Source organism: Peromyscus leucopus, chromosome 15, assembly GCF_004664715.2.
Source record: "Peromyscus leucopus breed LL Stock chromosome 15, UCI_PerLeu_2.1, whole genome shotgun sequence".
NCBI lineage: Eukaryota > Metazoa > Chordata > Mammalia > Rodentia > Cricetidae > Peromyscus > Peromyscus leucopus.
In genome coordinates, this window is record NC_051076.1 from 21,131,968 (window position 1) to 21,159,487 (window position 27,520).

Here is a 27,520-nt window from a genome sequence, read left to right on the forward strand (position 1 = left end):
GACTATAATTAACATTATGTAAATCATAGCTAAGTTAATTATCCCCTCCTTTAATTGTTTCATTTTAAAACCATCCAGTGTGTAATCATACAGAGACCTAACTCCCTCCATCATAATACCATTTCCCATTATTTATGTGGGGAAAACTCTTTTCTTTAAATCTAATTCGCTTTAAGAATTTCCAGTTGTCTCACCAGCTCTGCTGCTGCTGCTGCTGCTGGGTGAAGGGTGAGGCTGACTGCTGCTGTGCAGCATGTCGGAGTGGAGAGCACAGGAGGCGCACAGCTTGGCTGAGGACCGCTGCAGCTGCTAGCATGTCGCTGGGAGTGGAGGAGTGGGTCCGGGGAAAGCCCACAACCCACAGGAAAAAAGAGCCAAAGAACCAGCTGTCTGCTTGTGGGATTGCAGGAAAGAGGCCAACTCCAGTAGCATTTGGAGCCCAAGTGCCTGTGGTGATTGCTGTAGAGAGGCTGCAACAGAAAAACCCCAGACTCACTAAGAGGGCCTGGGGTTAAAAAAGGTAAGTACTAGCCGGTAGGGTGGTGACTCTGGTGGAAAGCCCTGCATGCTGCTCCGGTATGTGCCAATGGCTGCAAAGCCATAGGCTAGTGGCTTTTTTTGTGAATTTGTGCCCCAAAAGGTGGATGACAGATGAAGCACTAATCTAATTAATCTTATCAGTAAAAACCAGTAGTCAAGCTGGGTGGTGGTGGCACATGCCTTTAATCCCAGCACTCAGAAGGCACAGCCAGGAGGACCTCTGTTGAGTTCGAGGCCAGCCTTGGTCTACAGAGTGAGATCCAGGACAGGCACCAAAACTACACAGAGAAAACCCATCTCGAAAAAACAAAAACAAACAAACAAACAAACAAAAAACAGTAGTCAGATATCGGGGTAATAAACTGAAAGATCAGAGAAGCAGAGGAACAGCCACCAGTGACTTTCTATCTCTCCAGATCCTCTGACCACAAGGGCTGAGATCCTGTCTCTACTTCACCTTATCACTTCCTGTCTCTGCATCCCAAGTGCTGGGATTAAAGGCATGAGTCACCACTGCTAGGCCTCTATGGTTAACTAGTGGCTAGCTCTGCCCTCTGGTCTCCAGGCAAGCATTGTCCAAACGCAAACAAAATATCACACAACATTCACCTGAGAGTACCATTACCATTCAGGATGCCAGCATACTTAACTGATGACAAGGCCAAACAGTAGGGGTGAGGTGCTAGATGAATGGTACAGTATTTGCCAAGCATGCACAAGGCCCTTAGTTTCATCCCCAGCACCATGAATGGATTAATGAACAAATAAAAAAGGAAACTGAAGTAAAAATCAGATATCATTTCACAATTTATACTCTGAGATAAAAAATAATGACAGAGTGACTGTAATTTTAAAATAGCTCTTATTTGTAGTTATGACTAAGACTATTTAAGACAATTTGTGTTAGAAAGGCCAAATGAGAATGTAACAGTGATTAGTTTTCAAGAGTCAATAAAACGTCACTAAAACCAACTTACTCGGTTTTTGGCTTCAGGTCTTAAAGAATGAACGCCAGGAGCGGTACAATGTAATTTTGTCCTAGGTGACCTAGTGTTCAAAAAGAACAAAGAAGAAGTCATTAAAATGTATTTGAGGCTGATTAAAACTCCACCCACAACTTTTAAGCTTAAACAATTTAATTGTATGCTAGAATAAGAAAAAAAAAAACAAAACTCTAAAATAACAACTGTCTTAGTCACTGTTCTAATGCTATGAAGAGACACCATGACCAAGCAACCCTTGTACAAGAAAGCATTTGATTGGGGGTTTGCTTACAGTTTCAAAGGGTTAGTCTACTATCATCATGGTGGGGAGCAGACAGGCATGGCAGTGGAGCAGCAGGTGAGAGCTTTATATTGAGACCCAGCAGGCCGAAAGACACTGGGCCAGGCATGGGCTTTCGAAACTTTCAGGCCCACCTCAAGTGACTCACCTCCTCCAACAAGGACACACCTCCTAATCCTTCCAAACAGTTCCACTGGCGACTAAGCATGCAGATATATGAGCTTATTGGAGGGGAGGGGACATTCTCATTCAAACCACCACAGCACATTTTACTTCCATTTTCAAAGTAAGGTAGCCTTTCTTTTCACATGTGCTTAGTGGAAGGAACTTTACCTGAAGTCAGGGCTTTGAGTCTGAACATCTGCATTATGTGAATGAATGTCATTTTTTACATCGTAGGGAAGAAATGGATACACACACAGAGAGAGAGAGACACATGTGTGTATACATATATATGGCAAAAAACATCTTACCTTAAGCTTTGAATTTTACAAGTTCTTGACAATCTCCATATTGAAAAAGACGGCCCTTCATACTCTATCTCAATCTAGAAAGGAGATGAAAGTTCATGTTAACAAAACAAAACAAACACTGTTCATCTTGGTGTTCAGTTGTAGGTTCAATTATCTGGTTTTTATTGCTTTAAAAAAACAACTAAGATTCAGTTCCTTTGATATTATGCAAAGCACAATGTCAAAAAACAAGGACTGCTTGTCCCACATCAGCAGTCAATATACTTGAGGCTGGAGAGACTGCTTTTCATGCAGAGGACTGGGGTTTAGTTCCCAGCATCCCTATCAGGCTCATAAGTCACTGTAACTCCAGTTAATAGGATCCTACTTCCTCTTCTGCCCTCCAGATATGCCAACACACACACACCAAACCACACACACACCACACACACATACATCACACCACACACACACACCACACATCCCACACACACACCACACATCCCTCCACACACCACACATCCCCTCCCACACACCACACACACATACCACACCACACATACACACACACCACATACATACATACACACACACCACACCCCCCCCACACACACACACACACAAAGTTGTCCTTTGGCTTTCACAGGAATGCCATGGCATGTGCCCCTCCCCAAGCACATAATAACACATCTAATTACAAATAAAATAAAATCCCTTTGGAGAGAAAAATCAACAGGAAAAGCATCACAGTCAAATCACACAGTTGCCAGAAAAGAGGCGATGAGAAATATGGTATCTATGAAAGAACACAGATTTACCCAAGCACTGAAGTTAATGCAGAGAATCACAAGTAGTCAAAGTCCTGAGAATGGATTGCTGAGTGTTCAGCCCTACATGGGACACCTCAAACCCCCACAAGCTCTGGGAACATTGAGGAAGTGGAGATGGGAAGATGTGGAGAGCTGGAAGAAGGAGAGGAGTCCTGTAAAGTGCTGTCTTCTGGACATGACTGTTGTAGTTATGGCCACCCTGTACAAGATCAAGCCAGCATAATCAGTAGACATCCAACCAGGTGGCACTAAGTGGACTCAGAGAGGTTTAAGAAAAATCAACAACAATGAAGGTGGTAAGGGAACATGTTGGGGGAGTAGCAACGGGAAGTGACAGGAGGGTTTGGGATAGACTTGTCATAGAATAAGTAAAAGATAAAAGGAAGTGAGTCTAAAATGGAACAGAGATGCAGCTTGATGCTATATCGCTTGAGGCCCTTGGTTCAAAGCAGAAGAGGGATGGACTACTGAATGAGCAACTTGGATGGACATGATTGGAATGATGGTAGTTAAAAAGCCCACCACAGAAGGGCGTTACGATGTTTTATGTAACTGTAAACATTTTTACACGAAATACAGAAAAGGAGAACTAGCTTGTGGGAACAGGATTGGAGAGCAGGTATCAAGTGTATCTTGTATGAGAACAGCAGCAAGGAGCCTTCAAGTGCCAGAGCAGCTTCTGCACCAAGCTGTGTGTTCAAATGTGTGCATGAGGAAATTAATCTGAATACATTCAATATTGTGCCAATGTTAGTTTCCTGGGTTGAGTATTTTATGATAATTATACAAGATGTTACTATTGAGAGGAACTAAGTGAAGGGTACTTCTCATATTTCTTTGCAGCTTCTCCTGGTGCTGTGGAATAATCCTTCTGTAAGTGATGAATATGTGTTGCTCTCATTGGTTAATAAACAAGCTGACAAGCCAAAAGCTGAACACAATAAAGTTAGGTGGGAGAGCCAAACTGGGAATGCTGGGAGGGAGAGGAGTGGAGTCAAGAGGGTCACCAGCCAGATGCAGAGGGAGGAGATGAACGTGCCATGCTAATAAAGGACTGCCACATAGCAGAGCATGAATAAGCAACATGAGTTAACTTAAAAATAAGAGCTAGTTAGTAACAAGCCTGCGCTATTGGCTGAACATTTATAATTAACATAATCCTCTGTGTGGTAATTTGGGAAGCAGCTGCTGGGTATTTGGGAACAGGCAGTTGGGACAGAAAACATCTGTTTACATCCTGGACCTACAGTTATTAAACAAACAGACAAAGATTTCCCTACAGGGCTTGAGAGACGGTATAGTTGGCTGGTAAAGTGCTTACCATGCAAGTGTGAAGACCTAAATTGAATCCCCAACACTCACATAAAAAGCTGGGCAGGGGAGTAAGATCTGTAATCCCAGAATTGTGGTAGCAGAGAACAAAGAATCCCTGATAACTGGTGCCTAGCTAGTCTAGCCAATCAGAGAAGCCAAGTTTCAGTGAGAGACTGTGTCTCAAAAAAAAAAATAATAATAATAATAATAAGTGGGCTGGAGAGACAGTTCAGGGTTCAGAGCAGCTGTTGCTCTTGCAGAGGACCTGGTGATGTCTCTCAACTGTGACTTCAGTTCTAGGGGACCCAACATCCTCTTCTGACCTCTACAGGCATGAGGCATATACATGGTAAACATATATACATGCAAGCAAAACATTCATACAAACAAACAAACAAATCATTTTTTAAAAGGTGTAGAATGATTGAAGAAGACATCCAATGTTGACCTCTGGCCTCTACATGAACATGTATGTACATATACACCTGAACAAATGTGTGTACACACATGAACATGTACACATGTAAATTGAATAAACAAACAAATGAATAGATTTTTTTCCAATAAAGAAACAAAATCTATATCATAAAAATAGAATGTCAGATTTTCCTGTGAATTTGACTAATTATAGCAAGTTGTAGATATGATTTACATCTGTAATCAATTTTAAATAAGAGAAAATACTCTTCATAGCCTTAAGAGCAACATCAGGTTCGTGGAGCTGAATGCTGTCTCAAGAGCACAGCATTAACACTTGCTTGCATTTCTAGCTGGCTGGGCTGGCCTAACACTTTCAAACTCACCAGACTCCTGAAGAGAAAGGCTACACAAAGGCTACACAGAGGAAACAACTTTATAACAATGAAAAATGTACACACACACACACATACACACACATCATAAATAAACAAATAAGCAATGTTTCAATTCATAAATTATCAGTGTCAGTAGACAGATTAAGAGAAATGAACTATGGGGCTAGAGAGAGAGAGCTCAGCCATTAAGAACCCTTGTAGTTGAAGAAAAAAAAAAAAAAAGAGCCCTTGTAGAGGACCCAAGTTTGGTTCCCAGCATCCAAAGGACAGCTCACAACTAACTACCTATAACTGCAGCTTCCAGGGGTTCCAAAGCCTCCAAGGCTACTGAAGACAGGTGGTGCACATACATATATGCAGGCAGGATACTCATATACATACAATTTTTAAAAAGAGAGAAATGAGCTAGATATGGTATTAAATTGTTTAAAAAGTAATACAGAGGCTGAGGTCTATAGCTGAGAGGGCCCTACATTTATAGCTCTGGTTTATATCTGCTGTAAATTTACATCTGTTGAATAATAGTTATTATTCTCTTTCTCAATAGGCAATGTAGTATGTATAACATATATGTATATATCATAACTTTTGTGACTATTAAATCACAAAACACATGAAATAACACTGCTATTTTTAAAACTTATTTAAATTTTTATTTTTTTGTTTGGTTTTGTTTTTGCTTTTCAAGACAGGGTTTCTCTGTCCTGGAACTCACTCTGTAGACCAGGCTGCCCTCTGCCCTCACAGAGATCCACCTGCCTCCGCCTCCTGAGTTCTGGGATTAAAGTCATGAACCACCACCACTGGGCTTCTTATTTATTTATTTATTTATTTATTTATTTATTTATTTATTTTTTTGCTACATTATAAGAAGCTGAGGAAGCCTTGAATGAATGAAATCCTAAGTGAATGTGTATTGTAGACATGGGCACAGCCGTGACAAGGACCAGGGCTTCTGGAGCACAGGAAACTGGCAAAGCCTTTCCCCATAGGGGTCAGACTCAAAGCTGGCAAAGCCATCTTCCTCTGGTCCATGGATGGGTGTTCACAGACCATTGTTCAGTGTGTGCGAACACTAGCAACTGCAGCCTCCCCCTCTCATGTTTACAGCCTGAGACTGCTCACCTATTGGGACTTCCTACACAGACTAGCAAACCCTTCCCCAGTTTTGTGCATAAGAAACAGGCTGGCCTGGTGGTGGTGGCGGCGGCGGCGCATGCCTTTAATCCCAGCACTTGGGAGGCAGAGGCAGGCAGATCTCTGTGAGTTCGAGACCAGCCTGGGCTACAGAGTTCCAGGAAAGGCTCCAAAGCTACACAGAGAAACCCTGTCTCAAACAAACAAACAAACAAACAAACATACATACAAAAAACAAAAAAAACCCAAACAAACAGGGGGGTGGGAGGAGGGAGGGCAGGGGAATCTGTGGCTGATATATAAAATTAAATTATAAAATAAAAATATTTTTAAAAAGACCCTGTCTCAAATAAATAAATAAATAAATAAATAAATAAATAAATAAATGTAATAAAAAGTAATCTTAATGTAATAAAATTGAGGCTACAAAAAAAACCACCCCAAAACAAAACAAAACAAATAAACCAAAACACCCCCCCTCAAAGAATGGGGTGGGGGGAGAAGGGAGGACGGGGAATCCATGGTTGATATGTAAAATGAATAGAAAAATCTCTTAAAAAAAAAAAAAGAAAAAAGAAACAAGCTGAGGCTCCAGGTTGTTGCCTTAGTAGGTGCAACTCCATTAGAGTCACGGCCTACCTGGCCACATCTTTACCATGCATATCTGTCCTCCCTTGAGTCACGGTTCCAGATCCAAGCCATGTGAGACATGGCACTGTGTACACATTTAAGGGCATGTATCAGGGAGGGTACTAACAGTAAGGTGATAATGATAATGAGAAGAAAAAGGAGATACAGATGAAACATCTATAAAACAGAGTATGACTAACTCTTTGAAGGTTCAAAAATACCAATGTTCTTTAAAAATGTTCAATACTTACAGAACTCCTGGTACTAAAAATGCTATAGTCCGAGCTATTGATGTAATATCTGTGGAGGAAAAGATGAGATGTGAATATTAACAGTAATATCTCCTCTATATATTAGGGATTCTATACATGGTCAGGTGTAGTTAGAGTTTTCCTGGTCCTGCCTGGCCCATGGTCAGGACAAATCTCTCTCACCTGCCAGTCCCGCAGCTGCTCAGACCCAACCAAGTAAACACACAGAGACTTATATTACTTATAAATTGTATGGCCATGGCAGGCTTCTTGCTTACTGTTCTTTTATCTTAAATCAATCCATTTCTATTAATCTATAAGTTGCCACATGGCTTGTGGCTTACCGGTATCTTTACATGTTGCTTGTCATGGTGGCGGCTGGTAGTGTCTCTCTCTCTTGCAAGAGTAGACAGAGACAGCTGGCAGCCTGGATAGTCACCTAATGTTTCTTTGTAAAGTTGAAGCATCTGTCTTCAGCCCATAGGCCTAGAGTCTCTCAGTCATTTCTCTCTGTGTCCTGTAGAATGTCTGGCAGTTTCCTCTGCAAAGCAGGAACCTGAAGGACCATTTTGCCAAGCAAAGTTCAGTGGTCACCTTTCTATGGGTCCTGCATGTCCAGTCAATCAAGCAGTCCAGGCAAGAACAGTTTCTTGCCCAAACGGCTATTTTTGCCAAGGCGAAGATAAACTCCATACAGTGTCTTCGATGCCCATCCTCCTCTCAGATGTAAATTGGTGATGCCAGGAGCAGGCATGTCTCATTGTCCAGAAAGTCTAAATTTTTAAAATATTTTAAATGCCATATTCTGTAGGTCTTTGAAGTATTTGAAGATTACCTACCTAATTGAATTATATCTATGTATTCCTAGAAAACTTAACATGACTATAATTTGACTATCATAGAAGACTAATTGTTAATCTGTATTTCTTAATTATCCATCACAATCTAAAGAGTTACATAAACATAATACTTCAAATGAGAGTAGAAATATATATACAGTAAAACAAAATCAACTCTAAATTTGTATCAATAAACTAAAAATCTATAGCAATGTAAAACATTTCTAAACAAGTTGTTGTTCTCTAAAAGTAAGTTCATTAATCTACCCTTTCATCCTATCATTTCTATATCAGTCAGGGGATACCTGGGCTTCCAAGAGCTCTACCCTCCCTTGAAAGTGAACCTAGAGCTAAAAATAATGTTAACAATGGCTGCTACCCATCAGTCTGGCTGGTTAGGGCTTGCTCAGTTCATGAGGCAAAAATGACATGAGAATTAAGTCCTCCCCTTATTCACTCTGGAATTTGAAACAGGATCTTGCTACATGGCCTGGAGTAGTCTGGAAATCGCTATGTAGCCCAGGCTAGCTTCAAACTCACAATGAACCAGCTGCCTCACTCCTCTAGATGCTGGGATTTTAGGCACCATGCCTAGCTGAAAGTAAATACTTATTACATATATTTTGTAGAACAAATACTACTGAATATGTTAGGTTTGGCTCCTTCACTTATGAAATTAGTTAAAATTCAGAAAACCAAAGACTGAAATTTCAAAACCCAATAGTTTTCATTTTTGAATACTAGAAATAAAACTTCTAAGCCCTTGTTCATGACCATTTTTGTACTATTCATTATCCAGGGTACCTTAAATCCTATATAACTCATCCATCTCAGGTGGCATTAATGCAGTGGAAATGTAGTATAAGGCACTGTGTACATGTCATTAATTAAACTTTGTCTAGTAGTTACAAAGTATAAGAACAGACAAAATTCACTTTCATAACATATTTAATCCAAAATGTAATCACTGTAAAGTAATGATTTGTAAGGAAATTTACATTGTTTTTATTAATTCTTTGAATCTGATGTGTGCATTACAAAAAAAAAAGGGTGTGTGTGTTTCTGGGCTAAACATTGCTTGATGGAGGCATAGACCCACTGCTTCCCAGAGTTGGTGATGAGCATGGCTCCCAGGCTGGTGGTAAGCATACCTCCACCATGTTAAAAAGCTGAGAGAGGCGAGGTCAGCAGCCAAGGCTGTTGCGTTGGTCCTAGCCACATAGCTTAGCTGTTTAAAATCTCTCCTGGTCAGAGAAGGATTATAGATTCACAATAAGAAAGATTCAGATGGAATAAAACTCTAAACAGTTTACAGTGTATGTAAAAAGGCACATAGGCTTGAGAAAGAGAGAAGAGAAAGGATATAGATAGTCATAAAAATAAAATAAGGTCTTAAAAAATAAAATAATATATAAAAATATAATAAGCCACATAAAGATGGAAATTACACAGCAAGTCTGGATTGGGTTGTCTTTGGGATTTTTAACTGCAGAGAGACATTTGGTTGTAAGGGCTACTAAGTTAAACCAGCATGCATATTTTAAAGGTGTCCTGACTTCAAAATTTGGATCTAAGGATATGTTGCTTTGGAAAGGAAGCTCTGCTTTTGTTTCCACAGGAAGCAAGAGGCTGTGGATATGTTCCACATTAAAATGGATCAGATTTGATCAAGCGAGACCTCCTGAACCTTGACAGATGGTATCTATCAACAAAGGTTATAGCCAGTCTTCTCAGGACTTGACCATTATCTTGAATTTTCTCAGGATCCCCATAAGATTAATATCACCCCCAATCAGTAAGAAGTAGCCTAGAGTGCTACATTCATATTCCCCAAAAAAATGGATTATGAATGTTTGTCTTTGTTTAGGGGTTTGGTTACAAATTGTTATTGATCATAGTCAATCTCTTTCTAAAAGAAGGAAGGGGAAATATGATATAAAAATGTAGGAAATAGGATAGGATGAGAGGGTAGATTATTGAATCTACTTTTAAAGAACAACTTGTTTGAAATGTTTTACATTACTATGGATTTTAGTTTATTGATACAAATTTAAAGTTAATTTTGTTATACTGTCTATTTAATTCTCCTCTTGTTTAAGGTATTATGTTTATGCAATTCATTTAAAATTGTAATATATAATTAAGAAATATAGATTAATAATTAGTCATTTATGATAATCAAACTTATAATCATATTAGTTAAGTTTTCTAGGTATACATAGATATATTTCAGTTAGGTAGGTAATCATCAAACACTTCAAAGACCTACAGAATATGGCATTTGAAATGTTTTAAGAACTTTGACTTTTCTGGACATTGAGACATGTCTGCTCCTGGCAGCACCAATCTACTTCAGAGAAGATGATGAGCATTGAAGAAACTCTATATGGAGTTTGCTTTCTTTAGTCATTTGGGCAAGAAACTGCTCTTGCCTGGACTGCTTGACAATATGTTGTATAAACTAGACATGCAGGACCCATGGGAAAATGACCACTGAACTTTGCCAAAACAGGGCAAGATGGTCCTAAAGGTTCCTGCTTCACAGAAGAGAATGCCAGACATTCTGCAGGACACAGGGAGAAGTGACTGATGAACTTTGCCAATAGGCAAGACAATACTTTGAATTTCCTACTTCACTGAAAAGTCTGCCAGATAGTCTAGGCCTTTAGGTTGAAGATAGATGCCCCAACATTACAGAGGAACTTTGGATGACTGTCTAGGCAGCCAGATGTCTCTGTCATTTCTAGAATTATGGAAGTATGGAGTAAACAGGCACTTCCTGTTTGCTCAGGTCATATTATGTCCTTCTGAGGTCTTTAATGGAGTTGAAGACTAGATAGTTATAATGATAGTTCTTCTTAGTCATGATAAAAGGTAAATTAGATATGAAACTTTAGACTCACAAAAACAGGATAGAATATTTTCTTTAATTTTGCCAAATACAAATAGACTAGATATTGTAACTATAATTCTTGCTTGATAACTGTTTTGTTATAGTTTTACTATGTTAAAGTTAAAACCTTCCTTTCTGATTAGACAGAAAAGGGCAAGTTCTGTGGGATGTCTTTCTGTATGCTGTGAATATGTGTGGATAATAAATAAAGCTGTTTTGGCTTATGGCAAGAAAACTTATAGCCAGGCAGGAAATCCAAGCAGAGATACAGAAGGAAGAGAGTCGGAAGCAGGAGAGACTCCAGCTGATGCCAAAGGAGCAACAAGATGACAGCAGTAACACCACAGCCACGTGGCAATATATTGATTAATAAGAATGGGTTAATTTAAGTTGAAAGAGATAGCTAATATAAGCTAAAATCATTGGCCATACAGTTTGTAATTAATATAAGCCTCTGAGTGATTATTTTATAAGCAGCTGTGGGCCTCACAGGTGAGAAAGATTCATCCAGACTGCTGGGGAAGGCAGGACCAGAGAAACTGGTCGACAGCTACATTTCTTTCTTTTCCTTCCTTCCTTCCTTCCTTCCTTCCTTCCTTCCTTCCTTCCTTCCTTCCTTCCTTCCTTCCTTTCTGTTTTCTTTTTTGTTTTTGTTTTTTTGTTTTTTCGAGAGACGGGGTTTCTTTGTGTAGCTTTGGAAAGTTCCTTTCCTGGAACTTGCTTTGTAGACCAGGCTGGCCTTGAACTCACAGAGATCCGCCTGCCTTTCTTTTACATCCATTTCTCTTCTACATCTCTTTCCTATACAGCTTCATCTTCCTTGCGTCCACACAGTTACAGCTAAGCATCTCCCTTACACAGCTCTCTCACCCTACAGCACTTTACACAGTTCCTCGGCACAACACTTCCATGTAGCAGCAGCTCCTTCACACTCATTCACACATCTTTCTTTTACATTATTCTCTCTTACATTACATTACTCACTCACTCTTTCACTCACTTACTCCCTCACACTTCTCTCATGCTTCTTCATCTCTCACTCAACACACACACACACACACACACACACACACACACACACACATACACACACACACTGCAGCTCTCACATAGCTCTACACAGCCGCCTCTCTCCACACTGCCGCTGCTTCTTCATAGACAAACTCTGGACAATTGTGAGTTACATTTTCAGGGCCCTACCCAGTCTCAAAACACAAGATAAGTCACATAGTTTCTCTTAGGTTAGTAATGTCACACTGACCCATGCACATAGCTTTAAGTTGGTGAGGGATCCCAAACAGTAAGTAAACAGTTGGCTGAATCTTGAGCCTGTGGCATCAACTGAGGCTGGGACGATGAGCAAAAATGTCAATTACTGAGAAAGTTACGTCTAAAGTTCAATAAGCAAAACAAAACACCTGGAGAAATGACCTCGTGTATTTGTCTCTAGAGGCAACCAGCCTGCTTTGAATCTGCTATGAAGTCTAAAGTTAGCTGTCTGTGTAAATGGCTGTCTTTGTGAGTGAGAATCCTATGTCAGTCTGAGTAATGTAAAATTTCCTGGCTGGGCGGTGGTGGCGCACACCTTTAATCCCAGCACTCGGGAAGCAGAGCCAGGCGTATCTCTGTGAGTTCGAGGCCAGCCTGGGCTACCAAGTGAGTTCCAGGAAAGGCGCAAAGCTACACAAGAGAAACCCTGTCTCGGAAAATAAATAAATAAATAAATAAATAAAAAATAAATAAATAAATAAATAAAATTTCCTCATGTTGTTTCAATACATCAAAATTACACAGCTTAAACAGATATCATAACCTGACCATCCACAACTCTAAGTGTGCCCAGAGATGTAAAACACACTACCAAAGGGCTGTGGAAAGCACCCACAGCTGTTCTTATAGGGAGGTATAATGGCGGCACATGAGAAAGTTACAGACAGAAAACAACCGGTTTCCACAGCCAGTGACCCCAAGGCTTTTACAGGTGGGGCTCCTCATCAGGGAGTTATACATCTGGTGGGTCGACTCGTCAAACACTAGTTGTCACCTGCTGTATACTCCCAGGGTCCTGGGCAGGTTAGTACCCTGCTCCTTCATCAGCTTCCCCTTCCCCTGGGGATGCTATAAAAGTTACATGTAACTTACTGGTCCAGACAATGCAGTAAGGACGATGCCTTCTCCTCCCTGCTTCCTTCCTTTTGTCCAGCTGTTTAAAGTGTTACCGTTGGAAATGGATCTGAGGGGTATACAGACGGATTATGGCCCTGGCTTTGACTTGTAGCCCTGGCCCCTCAAAAAAAAATTATAGAGCATTAATTGACTCTAACCTTTAACTTTTCCTTCTCTTGATAGATAACTCCCTTCCTGGTTTTGAGGGATTTTCCCCCCTTTTCCTACAGTTTAAGAATTATGCTGTTTGGGTGAACCACTTTCTTTCAAGCTCTGTACTTATTTACCTATAAATTAACAAAATATTGACTTTGAGAAAGTCATTTTAGGGACTAAAACCATTCCTTTCCACTCATTACAGATTCAACTCCATACACTTAGTGGACAACTAGAGGAACATATTTTCTGGAACATACTGTCCTAGTTAGGGTTTCTATTGCTTCAATGAGACACCACAACCAAAAAGCAAGTTGGAGAGGAAAGGGTTCATTTGGCTTATACTTCCACATTGTAGTTCATCACTGAAGGAAGTCAGCACAGGAACTCAAATAGGGCAGGACCCTGGAGGCAGGAGCTGATGCAGAGGCCATGGAGGGTGCTGCTTACTGGCTTGCTTACCATGGCTTGCTCAGCCTGCTTTCTCATAAAACCCAGGACCACCAGCCCAGGGATGGCCCCACCCACAATGGACTCGGCCCTCCCCCATCAATCAATCACTAATTGAGAAAATGCCTGACAGTTGGATCTCGTGGAGGCATTTCCTCCACTTAGGCTCCTTCCTCTCTGATGATTCTAGCTTGTGTCAAGTTGACACACAAAACCAGCCAGCACACACAGAGAGAATATTTGTAAAAATTTATCACTTAGTTAGCCAACAGATTTCCAAGAACAGACACCATGTGGACACACTCTGTGGCTACACAGCTTCAGTCAGAAGTTATTACAAAGCTGGGTGTGGTGGCGCACGCCATTAGTTCCAACAATCCGAGGGCAGAGGCAGCTAGGTCTCTGTGAGTTCAAGGACAGCCTGGTCTTCACAGTGAGTTCTAGGACAGCCAGAGCTATGTAGACACCCTGTCTCCAAGCAAAGCAAAACAAATTATTACAAGGGAAAAAAACAAAATCCTTACATGTTTGGAATTTTTAAATAAACTTTTAGATCTGGGCATGCTGACATATACCTGTGAAGCTGAGGCTGGAGAATCATGAGTTCAAGCCCAGTCTAGGCTAATGAGTGAGATCTTGTCTCAAAAAACAAAAACAAAATCACTGCTCACAATCACATTGGTAAATAATTCAAGGGTCATAGAGAATAATGTAATGAGCTGTAACCGAACAATGTTATAAGAGAAGCTGATGTTTTACAGAATCCTCTAGGGAAAGACATGGATCCAAAACCACTAGTTAAGTGTCTGAAGATCTTAGAATTGAATGTGCCTCTCATCCCAGCACTCAGGAGACTGGGGCAGGAGGATCAGCCTGTGCTATAAAGTGAGACCCTGTTTCAAAAACAGAGAAAATGAGAGAGAATGTGGGTGAGCTAGACAGAGAATGAGTATCAGAGTAAGTCCACCAATGTCGAAGGGATCTTTTTTTTTTTTTTTAAAAAAAAAAAGCAAACAAAATGTATATAATACAAAACAGAGGCACAAAGATGAGTATGGAAAGAAAGCTTTTGACAATGACTAATGAAGATGTTTAAAAGATACAGTTGAATGATTTTAACCAAAAGGTGTCATAATTAGAGATAAAGCAGTTATTAAAAAGGCACTCACGGGGCCAGTGAGATAGCTGTCCACGTTAGGGTTCTACTGCTCTGAAGAGACACCATGACCACGGCAACTCTTCTAAAGGGAAACGTTTAACAGGGCCGGCTTACAGTTCAGAGGATTAGTCCATTATCATGGTGGGAAGCACGGAGGCGTGCAGGCAGGCATGGTGCTGGAGAGGTAACTGAGAGTGCTACATCTGGATCTTAGGGCAGTAGGAAGAGACAGTGAGTCACTGGGCCTGGCTTGAGCTTCTTAAACCTCAAAGCCCACTCCCGGTGACACACTTCCTCCAACAAGGCCACGCCCACTACAAGGCCACGCCCACCACCGCAAGGCCACGCCTCCTCATAGCGCCACTCTCCGTGAGCCCTTGGGAGCCGTTTTCTTTCAAATCACCACAATGGCTCAGCAGGTAAGCACTTGCTGTACAACCCTGACAGCCCAACTTCACTGTCTGGAATCCATGTGAAAAGCCAGGTGCAGTAGCTCTCATCTGTAATCCCACATTCCTGTGTAAGATAGGAGGCAGGAAGAGAATCAGCTGGAAAGCCCCAACACACAATACAGTGACACAGATGACAGGGAGATCCTGTCTCAAACAGCAACAATACAAGGTGGAAGGAGAGAACTGATTGGTGGTGGTGACTGTCTATAATCTCAGCTCTTCAGGGGTTAGGCAGGAGGATCATCATGATTGGAGGCCAGCCTGAACTACATCACAAGTCTGAGGCCAGTGTGGCCTATAGAGTGAGACCCTGTTTCCAAAACAAACTATATGTGCACACACACAGACACAGACACACACACACACACACACACACACACAATTATATAAGAGCTTTCAAAAATTACATCTTACTAAAACGGACTCAAGAAGAACAAAACCCCTAAATATTTGTATAGTTACCAGAGGATATAAAGCAATTGTTCAAGATCTCACCCAAAACACCGGACTCGGAGGCTTTCCATAGGCATGCTATTAAAACTTGCACGGAACAAATCATCCCAGTCTTAGGTAGACAGTTTCAAAGACCAGGAAAAGAGGTAACGTTCTGTGACTTGTTTTCACAAGTCTAGGGTTACACTAATAACAAAGCCAAACACACTGAGCCGTTGATGCTGGCCTTTTATTCCAGCACTTGACAGGCAGACACAGGCATATTTCTGTGAGTTTGAAGCCATATCCTGGTCCACATAGAAAGTTCTAGATCATCCAGGGCTACATAGCGAGACCTTGTCTCAAAAGAAACAAGGAAAGGGGGGTGGGGAGAAGGAGGGAGCTGAAGAGATGGCTGAGGGGTTCAAGTCTATATTTCTCTCACAGGACTGAAATTCATTTCCCTGCACCTGTACTGGGCAGCTAAAAATTGCCTATAATTCCAGCTCCAGGGGATCTGACACCTCTAGCCTTTGTGGGCACTGCACTCATAGGCACACATGTCCCTGCACACATATAACACATACATAATAATAAAAATACATGTCTCTTTTTAAAAGCAAACCAAACAGAACAAAACTCAAAGCTCAAATACACAGATACAAATATCCTAAAGTAAATATCTGTAGACTGAAAAAATAAGGCAGGGACACAGGACTCATACCAGGACAAGGTGGATTTATACCAAGTAAGGAACTTTTAACAGAATTAGGAAAGTCTACAGATGACACACACCACAAGTATTACAGAGGGAAAAACTCATACAATTGCTTCAAGAGATAGAGAAAATGACAAGCTTTCATGTGAATTCATAATTTAAAAGGGTCTTTGCTGGATGGTGGTGGTGCACACCTTTAATCCCAGCACTCAGGAGGCAGAGGCAGTCAGATCTCCGTGAGTTTGAGGCCAGCCTGGTCTACAGAGCGAGATCCAGGATAGGCTCCAAAGCTATAGATAGAAAACCTGTCTTGAAAAGGCAAAAGCCCAAAACTTAAAACAAACAAACCGGGATGGAGAAATGGCTCAGAGGTTAAGAGCACCGACTGCTCCTCCAGAGGTTGAGTTCAAGTCCCAGAAACCACATGGTGGCTCACAACCATCTGTAATGAGATCTGGTGCCCTCTTTTGTATACATAATTAATAAATAAATTAAAAAAACCCAACCAAGTGTCTTTGATATAAGAGTCCGCCTGCCTAGTGCTAGGACACCTATCCTAAACTCGGTGCAGACGCCGGCCGGCTCAATGGGGAAACGAGGGCTGCCGTTCCAACAGAAGTCTTGAGGAAGAGAAAGGTCACTTGGAGGTCCTGGGAAAGTCAATGAGAAAGATAGCGTAAAACCACAGACTGAGGAGAGGGCTGGGGGCATAGATCAACTGCAGAGCATGTGCTTAGCATGTGGTCCTGGGTTCACACCTTAAAAGGGTGTGTGTGGGGGTTATGATGTGTAATATTGTCAACCTAAAGAACCTAGAGTCATGTAGGACACAAACTTCTGGGTGTGATGTGAGGGAGTTTCCAGATTGGTTAATTCAGGTAGTAAGCCCCACACTAAATGTGGGTGGAAGAGTTTTATGGAGAGAGTACGGGGCATCCTTCCTAAATAACAAGAAAGAGAAGTGGAATGGACACCAGCATTCATCTCCTGCTTTCTGGCAGAGGACACAACGTGCCCAGCTGCTGCTGCCACGCTTCCTACCCCGGTGGGCTGAACACTCACACTGTGAGAAAAGAAACTCTTACTCCTGTAAGTTGCTTTCCTCAGGATTTCTGTCCCAGCAGCAAGAGTAATAATGACTACTGAGGAGCAAAGAGAACACAGAATCCATTTCTGCAGAATATATAAATGGATGCAGGATGCTGATTCAATAGGAAAATGTAATATTCCTGAAGATGTCATTTTGAATCATTGCAATTTTCATTAAAAAAAATCCTAAAAAAATTTTTCATGTAATAGTTGATAACCTATTTTCAAATTTATGTGACTGTATACAGGTCCCAGGGTGCCATCCAAGTTCATGACATGATAGCACTAGAATGTAGGATGTAGCAATAGGCATATACAGCAGTAAAACAGAATAGGACATTAAACCCAGAAACAGACCCAAGTCCACACTGAAGATTTGTGTGGGACAGACACTATATGTCCAATCAATTAAGAAAACAGGGATGCCGGGCAGTGGTGGTGCACGCCTTTAATCTAAGCACTTGGGAGGCAGAGCCAGGCAGATCTATGCTAGTTCAAGGCCAGCCTGGTCTACAGAGTGAGATCCCAGGACAGGCTCCAAAGCTACACAGAGAAACCCTGTCTCGAAAAACAAAAAAGCCAGGCGGTGGTGGCACACGCCTTTAATCCCAGCACTGGGGAGGCAGAACCAGGCGGATCTCGGTGAGATCGAGGCCAGCCTGGACACAGAGTGAGTTCCAGGAAAGGCGCAAAGCTACTCAGAGAAACCCTGTCTCGAAAAACAAAACAAAACAAACAAACAAACAAAAAAAAAGGAAGGAAGGAAGGAAGGAAGGAAGGAAGGAAGGAAGAAAGGAAGAAAGGAAGAAAAAGAAAACGGACTATTTAATAAGCGGTATTGGTTTAATGTAATGTATCTGGGGACTGGAGAGATGGCTCAGGAGTCAAGAGCACTGACTGTTCTTCTGGAGGACTGGGATGAGATTCTCAGTGCCCATATGGTGGCTAACTAGTGTCTTAACTCCAGTTCTAAGGTTACCCAGCACCCCCTTTTGGCCTTCTCGGGCACTGCACACATATGGTGCACAGACACACATGTGGGCAAAACACCAAAAATAAATCTCAAAGAAGTTTTTAAAATGGATCTAGATTACATGGGAAAAGAAACTGAATCCCTAGTATCACTTATAGTGACTGGGACATCTCAACCAGGTGTGTGTGCAATCCCAGAATTGGCAATGCTTCAATTTCATAAAATAGCAGAAATGTTCTGATAAGTCAAGTGGAGTGGGTAGACATAGTAAGTGCGGGTGGGGAGGAACGAAGGAGAAAATGTGGATGGGTCGTTTGGAACCTCTAAGATGGAAACAGGGAAATAAATGGGAAACAGCAGACAGTCCCCGTCAGATGAGCTCTGGTTGTTTTTTCTAAGGACAAAGCAGAGGTAGGCCCTCGTGGTTCTGACTCAAGCTGACTTATTTGGCTCTTCTCCCGATTTCTGAGCTCAGCAACCACTTGGGTTGGTCTGGTAAGATGGGGACATTACCCTGAACATCTCATTCTGTTTGGCCCAGCTCGGGAGCTGACTCCAAAACAAGAGCCTCCCATGAATTTTCTTTAAGAAACACGGTAAAACCCAAAATGTTAGTGGAAGAAAGAACGCGGGGCAGGGGAGAATTTCATCTATCCAAGACGCCTGCCAAAATAGCCAGCAAGGAAACAGTTTAAAATTCAGTTTGTTAACTTGGTGGCAGCAGCACACGCCTTTAATCCTGGCACTGGGGAGGCAGAGCCTGGCGGATCTCTGTGAGTTCAAGGCCAGCCTGGGCTACAGAGTGAGATCCAGGACAGGCACCAAAACTACACAGAGAAACCCTGTCTCTCAAAAAATCAAAACAAACAAACAAAAAAGATACAATTCAGATATTCTGTGACAGCCCTGAGAAAAAAATGACATTTTCCCCACCAACGTGGAACTGGACTTCAGCATCCCTCTAATCATGAATATAGGTAGACCAGGGATGACTAACTGTAGCCTGGGAGTCAAACTGTACCTGAGTAAATACATTTTTATCTTCATATAACCACACCCGGAATGTTGTCCTCTAGTAAGGCAGAGGTCTCAGGAGTTATACAGCCTAGATTTTTAGGCTAAGAAACATCTAATATATTTGCTATCTGGTCCTTTAGATATCACTGGCGACTCGTCTGGTGTCCAAGACAAAACAAACCAACAAAAATTCAATAGGGCTCACAAATTCCCTGCGTTTACAGGCCATCCTTAATACTCTGATGGGTGATTTATTGTTTGCATGTGCTGGGCGCTCTAAATGTAAGACTTCATTCAACCATGTCATCTCACTGTGAAAAGAAGGCTTAAAACTTATCAGAACACAGTATTGTTGCTCCTTCTCACTGATCTGTCCCAATGGCTACTCTTTTTTTTTTATATTTAATTTTAAGAATTTAAGAGAGTTTTTGTTTTTAATGTGTGTTGTGTTTTGCCCGCCTGTCTGTACACCATATACATGCAATGCCCGCGTGCCACAGGAGAGGGGCGCCAGATCCTCTGGTACTGGAGTTACCGACGTCAGGAGCGGGCTGGAAATGCAGCAGAGTCCTCTGGAAGAGCAGCCAGTGCTCCTAACCACGGAACCACTTTCCAGCCCCTGAACAGGATTTTTAATTAAAAAGTTTTGGGTTTTTTTGTTTTCTGTTTGTTTGTTTTTACGGAGTTTAACTATTTAGCCCAACTTTGCTTTGAATTCTTGGCCCTCTGAGTTCTGGGGCTCACTGTGCGCCAACATGCCAGCCTATGGTCACACTCTTTTGTTCCCTCCTGTCACAGGACATATAAGAGAACCCCTTCCTCATTGTAAAGAAAACTTTACAAGTGTTTGATTTCTTGTTGGTCGTGTTAAATATTAATTGGGGGGGGGGCTTATTTTCATACAGCATACTCGAAGATTATGATTTTTCTGGTTAAAGGCGCGTTTTTTGTTTTGTTTGTTTTGGTTTGGCTTTTCGAGACAGGGTTTCTTTGCGTCTTTCCTGAAACTCACTCTGTAGACCAGGCTGGCCTTGAACTCACAGAGATCCGCCTGGCTCTGTCTCCGTATTGCTGGGATTAAAGGCGTGCGCCACCACCGCCCGGCCTTAAAGGTGCATTTTAACCCTGTTGAAACCTAAAATATTTTGGTATCCCTTCTAGCTGGTGATTACTGGATAGTGAACAACAAAAGCAACCAAACCTGCATTGAGGATCTCTCAGGAATTCATAGCATCTTCAGTCTCTAAACCAGTACTTGGGAATGAATCTCTTTACGTTTATACAGCATTTCTATTTTAGTAAATACTCTCTCCCGAATCAGTCCGCTTCAACTTCTTGAAATAAGTCAGAAGTAAAATGCCCCTCCCTAGCCATCTCTGGTTCTCCTTTGGGGAGGCACAAGGGTACATACAGCTACAGGGAGAACTTAAGAATCCATACGGAGACGGGGTCGGGGAGGCGGGAGTGGGGATGAGGGCTGGGCATCAATCCCGGGAAGCAAGGTATGGGGAGGAGAGGCTCAAAATACATCATATACTTTCATGTAAATGGCCTTATGTATGTATATCTATCACCCATCTATCTAACTTTTTAAAAATGATCTAAGGCATCAACGTGAGAGTACCACCGCCCTTCGGCAGAACCCGGCCTTACAGAGGGCTGCCGGCACCTCGTCTCTAAAGATGAGGAGCTGCGGCCATCTGCTGGGGAGCTGGGGACCAGGCAGGGGTCTGCAAGGCCAGTGGCCCGGGATGCATCTTTCTACCTCCACAGTGCGGAGCCGCTGCTGCTCAGCCACCACAGCAGCACCATCAATTCCCGGACCGACATGGCGCCAACTCCACCTCTGAGCAACCAACCCAACCGCCTCTGCAGCGCCACCCGGGTTAGCACGCTCTGGGGTCCCGGGCGGCTGGGGCACGCGCGCAGCGCGGGAGAGAGTGAGTGCGCGTGCGCCTCCACTGGGCGAACTCATAAATAAACCCAATTGGCAGTACAAAAACTCCACCTTGAAGAATCCGAGTTGGCCCGATAAAAGAGAAACTATAGATGATTTTCCCCCCTGTATATAGTCTCCTGTAGCACAGACTGGCCTCAAACTCCGTGTAACTGAAGATGACCTTGAACTCAGGAACCTTGAAGCAGACACCGTGAAGGAATGCTGCTTACTGGCTCGCTCCCCTTGGCTTGCTCAGGACTACCTGCCCAGGGGTGGCACCACCCACAATGAGCTGTGCCCTGGAACATCAATCGTTAATCCAGGAAATGCTCCACAGATGTGCTCATAGGTCCTCTGATGGAGGCCATTCCTCAGTTGAAGTTCCCTCTTCCCCGGGTGACTCTATAGTTTGTGTCAAATTGACGAAAGCTAACCAGCACAGTATGTATGAGACCCTCAAGTAATTAATAAAAATATCACATCTAATTTTAAAAATAGAACAAAACCATTTTTCTTATTTTCTTTTTTGGTTTTTTCGAGACAGGGTTTCTCTGTGTAGCTTTGTGCCTTTCCTGGAACTCACTTGGTAGCCCAGGCTGGCCTCGAACTCACAGAGATCCGCCTGGCTCTGCCTCCCGAGTGCTGGGATTAAAGGCATGCGCCACCACCGCCCGGCTACATATTTGGTTTTTAACTGCAGGGACACACGTGGCATTCATTCCTGTCCATTTTTCCCCCTTGAAAATAAGAAAAATGAGGCCGAGCGGCGGTGGTGGCGCACGCCTTTAATCCCAGCACTCGGGAGGCAGAGCCAGGCGGATCTCTGTGAGTTCGAGGCCAGCCTGGGCTACCAAGTGAGTTCCAGGAAAGGCGCAAAGCTACACAGAGAAACCCTGTCTCGAAAAACCAAAAAAACAACAACAAAAAACAAACAAACAAACAAACAAAAAAACCAAACACGTATGACAGCATTCTTGCTTTCAAAGCGTTTGTAATCTTGTGATACAATTGAGACACGCTCAATTATCACACAGCATTATAACTTGTTGCCTTGTGGAAGGCAGCAATTGTATATTTATTCTTTTCCAGGTCACTATAAGCAGGAAACACAACTCAGTGTTGGTAGCAGATACACCTCTGTCGTCTAAGCAGTCACTGAAAAGAATCTGGGGAGGAGGATAGCAGTTAGTGAGTTTATTGATTAAATGGAAAGACACAGTCCTTTGGAGGGGAGTCAAGGGTGGCAGTTAAGAGAGGAGTACATCTAACAACCACATGTGAATTGGAGGTCTTGGAGCCACTTAATCCACAGCTGGAGTTTAGTATTAGGAAAGGGTGGGCTGGTGTGCTTTCCTTATCCATCGAATTCCGTCTCTGAAGAGACTGTTTTGAAAGGTGTTCACCAAAGATGGGAGGAGAAAGACCACTTACCCAAATCATCACAGCCAGATTAATGAAAGCAAGCTTTTTTGTGTGTGTATACAGGCTGCCTCCCCCTAAGGCAGGGTTTGAGAGATTAGCACTGGGCATGAGGAAGACAAGGTTTTCATAGCTCACGGGTAGGGGGCTTCCAAATGGGGGACTTGGTGGCAAACCAGTCATGTTGTTTTTCTGTGTAACTGTGGCTGCCTTTTAAAGCCATGGCCGTCCTAAGCAGGAACTGCAGCTCGGCCTCTCCCCGCAGTGATCGGGAGCAAGGGCCGCAGCCTGAAGGGATTCTAGTCCCTCAGGCACCGACCGACTCTTTCACAGCTACAAGGGAATTTATCTAGATCGCTGTCCACCTAAAAAACTCAAGATTCAGAGGCTGAGCTGGAATTCTGCTCGCTCAGAGAAGCTGAATAGCAAGTAGCTAAAAACAAACAAACAAACAAACAAATAAACATTGATCAAAGGGATCCTGACTCTTCGGACATAATAGGTTGGACTTAAGGCACAGTTCGTTAGCCATTTAACCATCTCATTTGTAGGGCTCAGAAATGGAAGCGCTAGTAGCTTTGGTTAAAGTTGACATTCCTGGGTGTCAGCTGAAAGATGAGTGAGAAAGGAGACAGACAAGGCCATGAGGGACTTCAGACAGTATAACACTTTAGTTGGGAGGAAAACCTGCAAGGGTCCTGTAGGGGTCAGAGCCTGCTCTCTGCTTACTAGCTGGGATTGTTCCAGGGAAGGAGGTGAAGGGGAGGAGGTAGGAGGGGAGGGGGAAAGGGTGCCTTTCTTGGCCCTCAAATTTGCTTTTGCTAGGACTACCAAGTGAGTAGTCAGAATGTTAGATGATTAAGAAATATCATGAAAAAAAAAAAAAAGTCAGGCGGTGGTGGCGCACGCCTTTAATCCTAGCACTTGGGAAGCAGAGCCAGGCAGATCTCTGTGAGTTCAAGGCCAGCCTGGTCTACAGAGCGAGATCCAGGACAGGTTCCAAAGCTACACAGAGAAACCCTGTCTCAAAAGAGAGAGGAGAGAAGAGAGAGAGAAGAGAGAGAGAGAGAGAGAGAGAGAGAGAGAGAGAGAGATACCGTGTATGGCCAGTCATTAATGGGGAGTGTGGCAGGAATCTAGGAAAACCAAAGACCTCAGTTTTATAATGCTAACTACTGTGGTTTCAAACAAATTGACACCATGTAACCCAAATGGAGGAACTTTTCAAATGGCATGGCCAAGGCTAAAATAGGCAGAACCAGGAGAAGTGATCTTGTCTCAGTGTGTCACCGTGTATCCAGCAGTCTTAGTATGTAACAGGTTCTCAAGGTTGAATGATCACACAGTACACAGACAGGTACAGTGAGAAACACAGAGGCTGGCCTGGTAAGTACGTGAGTAAGAGAAAGAGCAAATGCTGAAGTGCCTTCATGGGCGCTCCAAGACCATGACCGTATACCCACATTGGGGGACAGTGCACAGAACATGATTCTACTCCATTTTTATGTGTTTGTAATGCTGGGCATCAAATCCTGGGTCTTGCATATGCTAGTAAGCAATCACCACTCTACGCCAGTGAGCTACATCCCCGGTCCTTTATTATTAGTGTTTTCCCAAAGCAGTTTTTATCAAAACTTTATGTCACAGTTAATTTGGGTTGTAATGAAAACATTAGATCAGGGCTGGAGAGATGGCTCAGCAGTTAAGAGCACTTGCTGCTCTTCCAGAGGACCCGGATTCTCTTTTTGGCCCTATTATCAGATGGCTCCCCACCACCCTTACTCCAGCTCCAAGGGACCTGATGCCCTCTTCTGGCCTTCATGAGCATGTGCGCGCGCGCACACACACACACACACACACACACACACACTAAAAACCCATATTAGATAGTAGGCAGACTCTGGCATCAGCCACAACTGAAACACCGACACACACACACACACACACACACACACACACACATTAAAAACTCATATTAGATAGTAGGCATACTATCAGCCACAACTGAAACACTGAGAGCAGAACACACAGGAGCACAGAGGCGTACTGACTGAATCGGCAAACACACTGCCCATTTCAATCCCCATTAGGGCAAGTTAAGCCCCATCTAGAAGTCTGAGGCCCGTGGGGAATCACTCAGTGGTCGAGTATTCGCCTCAAATTACACGGTTCTGGATTTGATCTCCAACACTTCAAGAGGGAAAAAGCAGGCGCGGGGGTGGGGGGAGCAGAGGGAGAGAAATTCTTTTGTAGAAAGGATGTATTTCATTTTATAAAATATGGTTGTGAGGATCCAAAAAACCCAGGTACGTTACGGAAATGACGTGGGTAACTGACTCAGCTCTGCGCCGCCTCAGGTACTGTAAAATGAGAAGAGTTAGGACTTGAGCTCTCGATTTCCTAATGTCCTCTCCTTGGACTGCTTTTGAGTTGCACTTTCGGTCCCTTTTTTTTTTTCAAGTTCTAAACGTATTCGGCTCCGTTCCAGCGTCCATGCATATTCTTAAATCCCCGTTTGTGTTTCCTTCCTTAGCAAAACCAAGTCTTTAAACAGAGAAAACAAGAATTGGCTTTCACAGCCCGAACCCGGTAGAGCGGGACACCATGGCGCCGCGCCTTAGCCGCCTCCCAGCACGGCATGCTGGGAGTTGTAGTCCCACACCCGTCACGCCCCTCACGCCCCTCACGCCCCTCCGCGCCTCTGGAGTTTGAAAGCCCCAGGAGGGACTGGTGGGCGGGGCGCGGGGCGGGGCGGGGACTCTGGCTTGGCCCCGCCCTCTGCTCGCCGCTCTCGCGCGGTTCTCGGCCGAGCCGCGCGCCAGGCCGGAGAAGGGGTGTGGCCTGGGCCCCCGGGGTGGCGGCAGTGGAGGCCGCGGCGCCTGCGGGCGGTGCTGCGGCTCCGGCCTGCGCGAAGTGGTCCCGCCCCGAGCGGGCGGCGGGGCGCGGGGCGGGGCCTGGCGGGAGGGTGGCGGCCCGCGGGGCGGGGGCGGGGCCGGCCTCTGGCTTCTTCTTCCTCCGCATGTGCTGGCGGCCGCACAGCAGTTGGGTTCACGCTCCGTTCGCCCGCCGCCGCCGCGTCTCCTCTCGGCTCTCCTGGCCTGACCCGAGCCATGTCGATCTCAGAGAGCAACCCGGCGGCCGCCTCCCTGCCCAACGGCGACTGCGGCCGCCCCAGGGCGCCGCCCGGAGGGAACCGGGTGACGGTGGTGCTGGGCGCGCAGTGGGGCGACGAGGGCAAAGGGAAGGTGGTGGATCTGCTGGCGCAGGATGCCGACATCGTGTGCCGCTGCCAGGTGAGGGACGCGGGGCCCCGGCCGCCCGGGGACGCCCGGCGCGGGGAGGTGTCACCTTGAGGTGCGCCCCTTGGGCTGGGAGCTGCGGGGGGGGGAACCCCTTTGCCCTGGAGTCTCGGGGGGACGGAGGGACACACTCCGGGTGGCTCTGGAGGAACCGGGAGGATGTGCGACGCTCGAGCTGCATTTTGGGGTCTGGGAACGGGACTGGCGGTTTCGCTGCGGGGCGGAGTTGAGGGAGCTGCCGCCCGAGGCCTGCTCCCGACTCCGGCAGTGACCGGGTGAGGACCCGGCGAGGCCCACCCAGCGGGGCGGCCAAGGGAGGGTCCTTTTCCCGAAATTCCCAGACACCGAGGCTCACCACTGCCCCACCTGCAGGCCCCAGGCACGCAGAACCTCTCCTCCTTTCGGTCCACTTTGTTGACATCCGAGTCCGCTACGGCGCTTTGGGACTGTTCAGGGTCCTCTTTTTTTTTTCTCTTTGTATCCCATAAATTAATATTTAGGGGAGATCTGTGTTTACTCATTGGACTCTAAAGAAGGAATCCCCACTCTGTTGAAAAGTGAGAGACAAGTAGATACAGAGATTTCAAATTGGATATTAAGAAGTATTTACAGTGTTTCGGTAGCATAAAAAGTTGACTTTCGGGAAATCGAGTGCTTCCTACCCGGAGACACGTGGTTTTCAGTGTTAGCTTTTTTCCTAGTTGTCGTTTGCTTTGAAGCAGCCTAGAGGCGAGGCCTTTGTAAAGGCTCTCAGAAAACTATCTCCCAGTTTCAGAATTCAAACATGAGCAATACCCATGTTTAAAACAAGATGTAGTGTTTGCAGTTAACGACGGCATGTTTAGGTTGTAAGAATATTTTTTTTCCCTGAAGGTACATGGTTTTGCGTGTTGATGCACAGGTGGTCTAGGTTTAGGTCAACCTAAAATTGAATCCCATGCAGAAACAACTCTGTAAAAAAGCTAGACGCGTTTTTGTTTTTCGAGACAGGGTTTCTCTGTGTAGTTTTGGTGCCTGTCCTGGATCTCGCTCTGTAGACCAGGCTGGCCTTGAACTCACAGAGATCCACCTGGCTCTGCCTCCCCAGTGCCAGGATTAAAGGCTGGAGTGCTGGATTAAAGGTGTGTGCCTCCACCGCCCTGCTAAAGCTGGATGCTTTGACTTTTGCTATCTTCCTTTTTATTGGCACAGTAACCTACCCCACCTGTTTCTTAGGTGTGCTAGCCATTGTAGACCAGGCTGGCCTTGAACTCACAGAGATCCTCC

The 27,520-nt window shown here is 44.1% G+C and overlaps 2 protein-coding genes across 2 annotated transcripts in view; one reads left to right on the plus strand and one right to left on the minus strand.

Annotated features, from left to right (window-relative positions):
- Nucleotides 1–21,499, minus strand: part of Catspere (catsper channel auxiliary subunit epsilon) — a 119,095-nt gene extending 97,596 nt beyond the window's left edge. The window contains exons 1-4 of the mRNA XM_028865499.2: nucleotides 21,363–21,499; nucleotides 7,254–7,302; nucleotides 2,298–2,371; nucleotides 1,518–1,587 (exon numbers count right to left, since the gene is read on the minus strand). Of these exons, the coding sequence (XP_028721332.1) occupies nucleotides 1,518–1,587; nucleotides 2,298–2,371; nucleotides 7,254–7,302; nucleotides 21,363–21,427 (258 nt within the window). The 5' untranslated portion in view covers nucleotides 21,428–21,499. The remainder of the gene's footprint in view (nucleotides 1–1,517; nucleotides 1,588–2,297; nucleotides 2,372–7,253; nucleotides 7,303–21,362) is intronic.
- Nucleotides 21,500–25,937: 4,438 nt separating this feature from the next.
- Adss2 (adenylosuccinate synthase 2) overlaps nucleotides 25,938–27,520 on the plus strand; it is a 32,348-nt gene continuing 30,765 nt past the window's right edge. Inside the window, exon 1 of the mRNA XM_028865500.2 lies at nucleotides 25,938–26,248. Coding sequence (XP_028721333.1) covers nucleotides 26,066–26,248 — 183 coding nt within the window. The 5' untranslated portion in view covers nucleotides 25,938–26,065. The remainder of the gene's footprint in view (nucleotides 26,249–27,520) is intronic.